Below are 12747 nucleotides of genomic sequence, written 5' to 3' on the forward strand. Positions count from 1 at the left end.
GTCATTTTGCAATAACTTTGGATGAGGGCACTAGGAAAATGGTTTCAATAACAGAAAGTAGAAATTTTTCCCATTGATTTATTGACTTACTCATTATATAAACCAATTGCTGCCCCCTCTCTTTATTCGCCCCTACAGAATCCCCATTTCCCCATCCCCTTCTCATTGGAGAAAATGAGCCTCCAGGATATCGCCCCACCCTGGCACATTACGTTTCTGCAGGTGCATCTTCTCCCACTGATGTGAGACATGGCAGCCCAGTTGGGAAACAGACCCACAGACAGGCAACAGCTTTAATAACAGCCCCTGTTCCAATTGCTGGGGGATCCACATGGAGTCTGAGCTACACATCTGCTTCATATGTGTCAAGGCCTTGTATGCTATTTGGGTGGTGGCTCAGTCTCTGAGAGTCCAAGAGCATAAATCTTAATCAAATGAGTTGCTTGCCATGTACAGTTGAAATCAAATGATAAGAACTCCAGAAAGTAAACAGAATGAAGTTTGTCTGCCATCTGACTGGAGTTCCAGGCTCCAGAAGTCTCACTCCTTGGAGATGTGGTGAATAGTAGATTGCTCATGCTCCAGTGGAGGCCACATGAATATAGGCATCATAAATTGTCCTCTTAAGGTTATTAATAACAAAAAAGAACACAGAGATGATAGAAAGCTAGGAGGAAGATGAAGTGGAGACGGTGGAACTCCTTACAATTTCCTCACAAAGAGTCTTTTCAGGGCACTCTTAACATCTTTATTCCTAAGACTATAGATGAAAGGATTCATCATAGGGGCAACTACAGTGTACATGACTGAGGCTGTTGCACTTGCTTGTGAGCTGTGGTTTGCAGCAGAACTGAGGTACACTCCTAGGCCTGTGCAGTAAAATAAAGAGACAACTGATAGATGAGATGCACAAGTGGAAAATGCTTTGTACTTCCCATGAACTGAGGATATTGCACATATGGAGGACACTATCTTGAAGTAAGAATAGAAGATATCAGCAAAAGGAACAGTAGACAGCAGCACAAGTGTAAAATATATCACCAGATCATTAAGAAATGCATCAGAACAAGTGAGTTGAATCACCTGATTAGGTTCACAGAAGAAGTGTGGGATTTCCAGCTGTGTGCAGAAGGGCCGCTCCAACATCATTAAGCTTTGAAACAAGGCATGCAGAACACTTACAATCCAAGACACCAGAACAAGAATTCCACAGAGCTGATAGTTCACGATAACTGTGTAGTGCATGGAGTGACAGATGGCCACATAATGGTCATAGGCCATGATAGTCAGCAAGAAGTTGTCCAATTCTACAAAAAGCAAGAAAAAATATATCTGGGTAATGCACCCTGCATAGGTGATGGCCTTGTTTTGGGTCTGGATATTCACTAACATCTTTGGAACAGTAGTTGAAATGAAACAGATGTCCACAAAGGACAGGTTAGAGAGGAAGAAATACATGGGGGTATGCAGACGGGGACTTGAAATGATAGCCAGAATAATAAACATGTTACCAACATCAGTAACCAGGTACATAGAGAGGAAAAGACCATAAATAAGGGGTTGCAGGCCTTTGTTTTCTAAAAATCCCAGAAGAAGAAACTCTGAAATTCTTGTCCTATTACTTGAGTCCATGTGTTGAATTTTTCTAGAAATAAGAAGAAAACACAAAAATTATTCTCCACACAAATAGATATTTTCCAGATGGATAAAAATGATAATTTTTAGCAAATAACTTAATTTTACACTTTGTCATGGATCTAATAATTTTAGGACATTCAGTGCTGTGACTTAGGGGGAATTTCTATCCCTCTATGAGCACTTTTTTCCTGAGACATCATGTATATTATAGATTTAATAAGAACTTTCTTTTCAACACTTAGTAATATATAGGAAGGAACCATATTACAGGCACCAAGCAGTAATTAAAGGCTAATATATATATAATACAGATACTCTGGAGGCTGAAGCAAAAGGATTGCTATGAGTTCATTACCAACACAAGCTACAAATGTGTGAGACTTGCTGATAAAAATTAGCATTCAAGCCCTGCTCCACAGAAAGGAAATCATGTTAAATACTGTAAAACAGATGTACAAAAAATGCCTGGAGGAGTTATAGGTCCTTGTACAGAACATACTACTGTTTTTGTTTCTTAGTGATTGTTTTGTAAAATTGCTTTCTACACATATGCATTTATATCCATAAATTTGTGCTGCTCTTAACCTGGTTCAGAGTAGCTTCTTTTTTGTGGGGGTAATGGTAAAAAGAGAGCTTTATAAACTTGTGGAAATGCTGAGAACAAGTGACTGTGAGATGTAGGTCAGACATCTATATCAACCTCCATGCATCCAAGGTTCAGTGAACATCAACGATGATAGAACTGAGAGAATATAAGAGAAAACATCAGAACCAGAGGATGACGAGACCTGGGCTCGGGGCGTGACATAACTGTTACTATGCACATGATTTCATAGCACCTGTAGTTACCTAGATGAGACCTGCATGAGATCAAGCCAGTCTAAAGAGAAACCAGCATGGTTGTGGGAGGGACTAACTCCCAGGAAGGGAATTATTAGCAGTTGATGGCTGCTGGTGGGGGAGATAATCACTTTTCTTTGAGGTTGGGACCACTGCTGTGTTGCTCACATCTCAGAGGCTTGTGCTACATCCATTCTTGCACATATGGGAAGCTCCAATTGAACTTAATGGGATATTATTTTATAAATATCCATTAAAGGGGATATGAATGCTGGGAGAAAGAGGTGTTTGGTCCTGGAACAGATGGAATAGGAAATGTTGGTGATATTATCAAGCTATGTTGCATATATGTATGAAGTTTTCAAAGAATAAATACAAAATATTGTTTTAAAAAATAAAAAAAATGACTGATAGCCCAATGAAGTGTGTATGTGTGACTGTGTGTTCTTGTGTGCATGCCTTTGTATTTGTCGATGTGTGTATCTTTGTCTCTGTGTGTCTGTGTGTCTGTCTGTGATTCTCTGTGTTTGTCTGTGTATATATCTGTGTCTCTCCATGTGTATGTTTGTGGATGTCTATGTCTGTGTGTGAATGCTCACAAAGGTGTGATTATTTACCTGTACCTTCAACTATTGGGGATGCTAATACTATAATATCAGGATAAGAATAGCATAGAAGATGACATTGAAACAGAGACTTCATGTAGCCAGAAGTTTTATTTCACCTTGCTAGTGCCAAATTCATCAGTAGCTGTTTGTTTCAGATGTTACAGCCACCAAGGATACAATGAGAAAGATAAAATGTAATGAAAGCTGGTGCCAGAAAATGATGGTCAATAAAGCAGTCTGAATGTCGTTGTTAAAATGCAAGACAGCAGAAGACTCATTCACATCATGTTTTTCTTACAATTAAGTTTTTTGTAGAGGCATGCTATGAATTGAAATGGATGACCTACTGTTACTGATATTTGAGATCTCCAGCCATTATAAGAATAACCTTTCTGTACAGAAGTCCAGAATCTCTCCTCTGAGGAGTGCTTGTCAACAAACAAATTACCACTGTGGCCCTCTGATGCTGTTTCCACCAAGTCTTCCTCACCATCTACCCTCACTGATGACTCTACAACATACCCAGGATAATTTGCTCAGAACTACTAATTATTAAACCTTTATTTTGCAATATGTTTTTGAAGCACTATTTTGTAAAAATGTCAAAACACTAAATGTTTTCAACCATAAGTAAACTATTAATTAATTGTGTCTATGCAGTTGAAATAACATTAAAATGAAAGCAATATGGGAAATACTTATGTGATAAGAATAATCAGAACTATAACTAATAAAAATCATGGTTTCTACAAAACCACATACAAAATAAATATGCACACTGACAAGGTTATGTAGATATTCAAAAACATAAAAGCTGTAAGTAGACATTATTCTGTTTTCCAGTTCTCAGGGTGTGGAGAGTAGTGAAGTAACTAATCTAACACAGCATATATTTTCTCATAATATGTTTTTAAACATTTATTTTTAAACTAATACAAATTAGAACAGAGGAATTTAAAGAATCGTAACACAATGTAAGACGAGCGTTTCTTTAGCCATGAATGCTGATTGACTAGATTTAATTATTACACATTAAACATATGTGCCGAACTTTCACACTGTATCACACACAGTCATACTGTAGAGTCATGGCAGAGAGACATCATACTAAAGATCACTGTGAGTACAGAGGTAAATTTTAAAACAACACTAATTGCCTCCCTTTTATTTTTCTGTTTTTGTGCTCCCAAATTCAATACACAAGAGACTCACTCCACATATATCTGTGTAACTTGCGAAGTGGAAGAAGTCTTAGAATGGATGACTATAAACTATGGAAAATATCATATGCATGATATCAAATATCAAACTTTTAAAAATTAACATGATAATGCCTTAATAAACCAGAAAAGTTAAAACTTTTAAATCCATAAATAAAATTAAAAACTACATTAATAGTAGTTTTATGAATATGAACACTGGTGTTACCTGTAGGATAAGTTCTTACTTTCCATCAGAAATATGTTATATTATAACCATAGTTATATCTCATGTCTTTCATTCAGCTGCATTAATAAACTGTATTCATTTTTTCTGCTAAGCCCATGTCAAACACCTTTTTGGTGTATTGCAGTGTGTTTTGTGGCTTCCCTTCTCTCCTCACATAAAAATATCTCCATAGGCCTGGAAATAAAATTCTATAAAGCAGCTAATTTATTTCAATGTAAGTGTAAATTTTTGTAATAAATATGTACCATGTCTTTCATATTCTTTCTTATTAATTTATTATTATATCACACTAGAAAAATATTTTCTTAGTTTCAAATGGTAGTTCTCAACCAGGAATGACTTGATTTCCCAAAGGGCATTGAGCCTTGTCTTAAGACATCTTTGTCTCCCACACAGGAGTGTGAGATGCTGAATATCCTATGATGTGCAGGAGAGCCTCACATCAAGAATATTCTGGTTTATCCCATATAAAGAAACCAAACCCAGATACTATTACTGATTCAAGAAGCGCTTGTTGACAGGAGCATGATATATCTATCTCCTGAGAGGCTCTGCTAGAGCCTGGCCAATACAGCTGCAGATGCTTGTAGCCAACCAACTGACTGGGCATGGGGACCCCAATGGAGGACACAGGGGAAGAACTGAAGGAGCTGAAGGGGTTTACAACCCCATAGGAAGAACAATAATATCAACCAAATAGAACCCTCAGAGCTCCCAAGGACAAAACCACCAACCAAAGAGTACATACGGAAGGACTCATGGCTCCAGCCACATATGTAACAGAGAATGGCCTTATCTGGCATCAATGGGAGGGGAGGCCCTTGGTCTTGTGAAGGCTTGATGCCCCAAAATAGGGGAATGCTAGGACAATGAGGTGGGAGTGGGTGGGAGGGTGGAGGAGAACCGCCATAGAAGCAGGAGAGGAGGAGGATGGGTTACAGGGTTTGCTGAGGGGAAACATGGAAGGGGAATAACATTTGAAATGTAAATAAATAAAATGACCAATAAAAAAAAGAATGCTCTGGCTTGAATTACAGAATGACTATGCTTTTATTATTCACAATACTTGATGATTGTAGTCTCCCTATTGCCCGTCATCAAGCCACATTTTTGTCAGAATTATTAAAGTATCACTTTTATCTTTAAAAATTTCACCTCCATTCAATGTAATGACTCTTTACATTCTGTACCCTTAAATAAAATTTTTGAAAAGAACATTATCTTTTTTCCTTTTGTTGTAGTTATCTTAATTATTTTATTTACTTTATGTATACACTGTCGCTGTCTTTAGACACACCAGAAGGGGGCATTGGATCCCATTACACATGGTTGTGAGCCACCATGTGATTTCTGGGAATTGAACTCAGGGCCTTTGGAAGAACAGACAGGGCTCTTAACCACTGAGGCATCTCTCCAACCCAAATATTATCTTCTTAAACAATTAGTTGAATTATGGTGAAAAAATAGTCACATAATCCCACACTATTTTTATTTCCTCATTTTTAAAATGATAATTTATTTTAATATTTGTGTTCATTAGTGTCTATGCCTGTGGGTGAAGTCAGAAAACAACTTTCAGGAGTCAGTTCTCTCCTTCACACATTCCTTTAGATTTCTGGGTATATGAAATAACTACATGAAAAGAAGAAAGTTTGTATAAAAGTAAACCCAACACTTTATTGGAAATATTGCATTGGAGAGCAAGAATATGCTACACAACTGAATGTGAAAAAGAAAGAGCTTTCATAGGTCCTGAGGAGAAAAGAAAACAATGACTAACATACTCTCCAATGTGTTCAACCTCACAGATATTGATCAACTGCAACATAAGACTTTAAGACCTGCAATGATCTACCTGTTATATAATTCTCTGTGACGAATTCTAGTTAGAGTAAAAGACAAAGTTTATCTTAAAAAATTATATCATAAGATTTGCAAAAACCTTTTACTGGTTTTACTCATCAACACATAAGAACAGTCAAGTATGTCTGATCTAAAACACAAAAATTGCTTCATAACATGGTACTTCCCTCCATAAAGAACATCCTATTTACCCTGGAGCTGCTTGTGTTCCTTTACTGAAGCAATGTGGGTGTGTGTGTTCCTCTTACCCACTCCCACCTCTATGTATGTGTGTGGATGTGTGGTGTGTGTGTATGTGCATGTGTGTGTGTGTGTGTGTGTGTGTGTGTTCATGTTTGCCTCTGTGAATGCACATGTGTGCATGTGCAGGTGCAGGCCTAAGATTGGTGTCTGAACCTTTCTGTATCCCTCTTCCATATTAATCCTTGAAGTAGTCTCTCTTCATCAAACCCATAGCTCACTGATACGACTGGTCCAGGTTACTCAGTAAACTGCCACCTCTGTCTTCTGCCATTTACATAAGCTCTGAAAACCCAAATTCTGATTTGGATGCTTCTATGCAAGCACTTTAAACACTGGGCTATCTCCCCAGTACCTGTTGTTGTTGTTTTTTTTTCTATTTGGGCTTCTGTTTTTGTCATTTCATCGGAATCCTGCATCAATCAGTTCAGTGCTCATTTCTTTTGCTAACACATGCTCAGAATACCCACAATACAACCCACAAACTATATGGAGCTTAAAAGAAGGAAGACCAAAGTATAGATGCTTCAATCCCACATAGAATGGGGAACAAAGCAATCACAGGAGGTAGAGGGAGAGAGGGACTTGGGAGGGAGAGAGGAGGAGGAGGGAAAAAAGAGGGGACAGGATCAGGTATTGGAAGGGACAGGAGAGAAGTACAAAGGGTCAGGAAATTGAATTAAAAAATGTAACAGTAATGGATGGGGAACTGGGGGTACCCACTAGAAAGTCCCAGAAACCATACCCATCAGGAATGACTTTAGCTGAAAAACCCAACAAAGGGGAGATAGAATCTGCAGAGACCACCTCCAGTAGATAGGCACAGGCCCCAGTTGAGTGATGAGGCCACTCACCCATCTCAAACTTTTTAACCCAGAAATATTCCTGTCCAAATGAAAGACAGGGACAAAAAATGGAACAGAGACTGAATGAAAGGCCATCCAGAGACCACTCCACCTAGGGAGTTATACCATCTGTAGACACCACACCCCCATACTACTGCTGATGCCAAGAAGTGCTTACCAGGAGCCTGATATGGCTGTTACCTGAGAGGTTCTACCAGCACCTTACCAATACAGAAGTAGATACTCACAGCCAAACATTGGTCTGAGTCTGGGGACTCCAATGGAAGAGCTAGGGGAAGGACTGAAGGAGCTGAAGAGGATTGCAACCGCATAGAAAGAACAATAATTCACCAACCAGACCCCCAAGAGCTCTCAAAGACTAAACCACCAACCAAAGAGTACACATGCAGGGATCCATGGCTCCAGCTGCATATGTAGCAGAGGACGGCCTTATCTGGCATCAATGGGAGGGGAGGCCCTTGATCCTGTGGAAGCTTGATGCCCCAGCATAGGGGGATACTAGAACAGTGAGAAGGAAGTTGGTGAGTGAGCGGAAGAGCACCCTCATAGAGGCAAAGGGGAGGGAGGAGGGGGGAGATAGGATGGGAGGGTATGTAGAGGGTAACCAGGAAGGGGGATATCATTTGAAATGTAAATTATAAAATGATTAATAAAAAAGAATAATGAATAAGTGAAGTATTATGAATAAACAATGAATCACAAAGCAGGCAAGCTCAGCAATCCCACTCTGGGCTAGGGGCCTGGCTCTCAGTTGACTTCAGATTCCATTCAGTTCTTAGTTCTCAGGTTCCATTCTCTTCTTTTTTTTTTTTTTGAAATTTAATATTTTTTATTGGATATTTTATTTGCATTTTATATGCTGTCCCCTTACCCCATCCCCCACCCACCCGGGAACCCCCCATCCCCTTACCCCTCCTCCTTCTCTGTGGATGTAACCCCCACCTACCCCCACACTCCCACTTCCCAACCCTCAAAATTCCCACTCCCTGGGGCATCCAGCCTTCATGAGGTCAAGGATCTCATCTTCCACCTATGCCCAGCAGGGCCCTCCACTCTTACGTATTCAGATGAAGCCCTGGATCCCTCCCTAAGTGCTCCCAGGCTGGTGGTTTAGACTCTGGGAGCTGTGGTTGGTTGGTATTGTTGCTCTGCTCATGGTGCCACAAACCCTTTCAGCTCCTTCAGTCCTCACTCTAACTCCTCCATTGAGAACCCCATGATCAGTTCAATGGCTAGTTGTGAGCATCTGCCTCTGAATATGTCAGACTCTTGAAGACCTCTGAGGAGACATCCATATCAGGCCCTTATCAGCATGGACTTCCTGACTTCCACATCAGCCTCTACCTTTGGTGACTGCACATGGGATAGATACTCAGGTGGAAAGGTCTTCAGATGGCCCCTCCTTCAGTTTCTGTCCCTCACTTTGTCTCCATATTTGCTCCCTTGAGTATTTTGTTGCTCCTTCTAAGAAGAACTGAATCACCCTCACTTGATCTTCCTTTTTTATGAGCTTCATGTGGCCTGTGAGTTGCATCTTGGGCATTTCAAGGTTCTGGGCTAATATCCCATAATCAGTGAGTGAATACCATCTGTGTTCTTTTGTGATTGGCTTACTTCACTCAGGATGATAATTTCTAGTTCCATCCATTTACCTAGGAAACTCATTGTTCATCATTCATTCATAGCTGAGTAATACTCCATTGTGTAAATATACCACATTTTTTTAATCCATTCCTCAGTTGAAGGACATCTGGGTTCTTTCCAGCTCCTGGCTATTATGAACAAGGCTGCTATGAACATAGTTGAGCATATGTCCTTGTTATATGTTCAAGCATCTTCTGGGTATATGCCTAGGAGTGGTATAGCTGGATCCTCAGGTAATGCTATGTTCAATTTTCTGAGGAACCGCCAGACTGAGTTCCAAAGTGGTTGCACCATCTTGCAGTCCCACCAACAATGGAGGAGTGTTCCTCTTTCTCCACACCCTCGCCAGCATCTACTATCCCCTGAGTTTTTAATCTTAGCCATTCTGACTGGTGTGAGATGGAATCTCAGGGTTGTTTTGATTTGCATTTCCCTGATGACTAAGGACGCTGAACATTTCTTTAGGTGCTTCTCGGCCATTCGAGTTTCTTCCGTTGAAAATTCTTTGTTAAGCTCTATACCCCATTTTTTAATAGGGTTATTTGGTTGTCTGGAGTCTAATTTCTTGAGTTTTTTGTATATATTGGATATTAGCCCTCTATCAGATGTAGGATTGGTAAAGATCTTTTCCCAATTTGTTGGTTGTCATTTTGTCCTATTGACAGTGTCCTTTGCCTTACAGAAACTTTGCAATTTTATGAAGTCCCATTTGTCAATTCTTGATCTTAGAGCATATGCCATTGCTGTTCTGTTCAGGAACTTTTCCCCTGTGCCCAAGTATTCCAGGCTCTTCCCCACCTTCTCTTCTATTAGTTTCAGTGTATCTGGTTTTATGTGAGGTCCTTTATCCACTTAGACTTGAGCTTTGTACAAGGAGATAAGAATGGATCAATTTTCATTCTTCTACATGTTGTCCTCCAGTTGAACCAGCACCATTTGTTGAAAATGCTGTCCTTTCTCCACTGGACAGTTTTAGCTCCTTTGTCAAAGATCAAGTGACCATAGGAGTGTGGGTTCACTTCTGGGTCTTCAATTCTATTCCCTATTCTCTTCTTCCCTGCAGTATCTCCTGTGTTCTCAGACTCACCTGGATCCAAGGCCGGGGAGGAAGGTCTTTCTATAGAAGGTCAAAGTTTTTTCCTGATGCCGGAAGATAAAGACTGAAGCTCTGTCTTATACAGGACAGCAGGAAGGATTCAAGTGTTTGTCCCCTATAGAGACTTGATACCTTCTGCGCTGTCCAGTTCAAGACTGCTCAGTCAAAGGGTCATCGAGGATGCAGTTTCAGCTCACTATATCTACTCATTAGCCACTGTCTTCTTTGCTTAAATCATGCTATTGCCACCTCATTTCCCAATGTGGCACTGGCCTGGAAAGAGAAGAGATTTATCCAGTTACTCTTTTCCCAATAGAGCAGTTAATAAACCATTAAAAATGATGTTTTTTATTCCCCCTTCTCCATAGACATCTGATCTTCTAGCATATTTTCTCCCTATTGTTGTATTCTGACCCTTCTTTTTTTAATGAAATTAGGAGAATCCACATTCAACATATACATTTACAAGTGGTAAATCTTGGGTTTTTTTTAATTCTTTTCTCACACAATACATTCTAACAGCAACTTCCCTTTCATCCATTCCACCTAGTTCACCACCCATCCTATCTTCTTGCCCAGATCCAACCTCAAACATTCACCAGAAAAGAACAGGCATCCTAGGGCCATCATCCAAACACAGCATAACAAGAAATGATAAGACCGGGCACAAGCCCTCATATTAAGTCAGGGTGAGGGAACCCAGTAGAAGAAAAGAGAACCCAAGAGCACACAAAAAGAGTCAGAGACAAGCCCACATTCATTGTCAGCAATTTCACAAAAACACCAAGCCAACAAGATAGGTATCATTTAAATTTGACTTTATCATGGAATGTCTTATTTTTTCCATCTATGGTTATCAAATGTTTTGATTGGGAGGGCCTCTGTGGTCTCTTAGAGTGTGTGGTCTCTAGGCATCTAAATTTATGCTTATTATAGAACTAGCTGCTAATTTCTACATTTGTCTTTGTTGGGTAGGTGTATTTTTCCCTTGGTTTCTGTTACCTCTCTAGTCTTCTGGCCAGTGTGGCCTGTGGTTGAGCAGGGGATTTCCACCTGAGTTTGGGCTAGACTTCTGATGGCCAGTGTCACCTCTGGTTGAGTACAAGATCTCCACCTGAGTTGGGGGCTGGGACATGGCAACAAGGAGGGATGAGAGATTGGAGTATGATGGAATTACTGAGAGTAGGGTGGTCTGTAGATGAGCAGACATGTGGACTTCTGGTGACCTCTGCTCAGAGGAGGAGATTTCTGCCCGAGTTGAGGACTAAGACGTTGTGACAAGAAGTGGAGGGGAAATTGGTGCTAGGCCAGGGAGCACCAAGAAAGTGGAGGAAGTTCACATGCCAGGAGCCTACCTGGACTTCTGAGAGTCAGCAAGTCCTATGATCAAGCTGGGGTCCCTGCCTGACTTGGGGGATGGGATTCAATGAGGAGAAGGGGAGGGGGAGTAAGAGAGAGTATTGAGGGGTAACAAGAGAGAAGAGAAGTTCTTTGGGTAGGCAGAGTATCTAGAGTTCTGGTGGCCAGTGTGGTCTCTGGTCAAACAGGGGACTCTGCCTAAGTTGGAGTCTGGAACACAATAATGAGGAGAGGCTATCAAATCTTCTTTATTAATATGTAGAGACCTCATTTGTTACTCTTTGTTTTTATTTATTTATGTGGGTATTAGGCAATGGGTATGTGTACATCTGTGCCAATGTCTGCAGAGTGTAGAAGGGGCATCAATCTCATTTGAACCAAAGACAAGTTATTTTTGAGTCCTGTGTCATAGGTACTGAGAGTGAAATTCTGGTCCTCCACAAGAGTAGCAAGTGTCCTTAACTGCAGAGCTTTCCTTCCAGTCCTAGTAATAACATTATTTATATCATCTATATACTTTTGGTTTAAAGTCTAATTTATTAGAGTCTAGAGGTGCCTCAATGGTTAAGATCAATGGTGCTCTAGGAGAGGATCCACATTTACTTTCTAATACTTACAAGGTGTTTCACAATTCATGACTTCAGTCCCAGAGGATCTGATGCCCTCTCCTGCCCTTTGTGGACACCCAACACAGAAATGCATGCAGGCAGATACTCAAAAGTACAAAATAAAAAATGAGAAAAAAAATCTACCTTATCAGATATTAGAATTTCTAGGCTAACTTAAATTAGTCTATCATCCATTATTTGATAGAATGACTTCCACCCTTTGATTCTCAACCTGTAGGTATGTGTGTGCTATCTTTAAAAAGCATACTAGGATCTAGGGTTTAGTTTCATGTTATAGTTTTTGTTTATTTTGTGCATTTGTGAGTGTGGGTGGAAAGATAGATAGATACTCCTGCCAGGAGCTCATTTTGAAGCCAGAGGACAACTTTTGGACTTAATTCTCTCCTTATACTTCCTGGTTCCTAGGGTCAAACTCAGTTTATCAAGCTTAGCAGCAAGTACATTCACCTTTCTGGCCTGGATCTTGCTTGTTAACCCAGTTAGCTACTCTGAGACTCTCTTCTGCTCTGCTCTTC

General features: G+C 40.2%; 1 protein-coding gene across 1 annotated transcript; it reads right to left on the reverse strand.

Annotated features, from left to right (window-relative positions):
• Window positions 1-638: 638 nt before the first annotated feature.
• LOC114634936 (olfactory receptor 1078) lies at window positions 639-10436 on the reverse strand. Its single transcript, XM_028783558.1, has 3 exons — window positions 10236-10436; window positions 4642-4709; window positions 639-1645 (listed from the first exon to the last, which is right to left on the reverse strand). The coding sequence occupies exon 3, from the start codon at window positions 1630-1632 to the stop codon at window positions 703-705; it is 930 nt and encodes a 309-aa protein (XP_028639391.1). The 5' UTR covers window positions 1633-1645; window positions 4642-4709; window positions 10236-10436; the 3' UTR covers window positions 639-702.
• Between the last annotated feature and the right edge of the window lie 2311 nt (window positions 10437-12747).

The sequence above is a fragment of the Grammomys surdaster genome, unplaced genomic scaffold (assembly GCF_004785775.1).
Source record: "Grammomys surdaster isolate TR1022 unplaced genomic scaffold, NIH_TR_1.0 1149, whole genome shotgun sequence".
Taxonomy (NCBI): domain Eukaryota; kingdom Metazoa; phylum Chordata; class Mammalia; order Rodentia; family Muridae; genus Grammomys; species Grammomys surdaster.

Bases quoted from the DNA above. Each gene is read 5' to 3' on its own strand.
- LOC114634936 (XM_028783558.1), bottom strand. From the start codon at position 1,632: ATGGACTCAAGTAATAGGACAAGAATTTCAGAGTTTCTTCTTCTGGGA.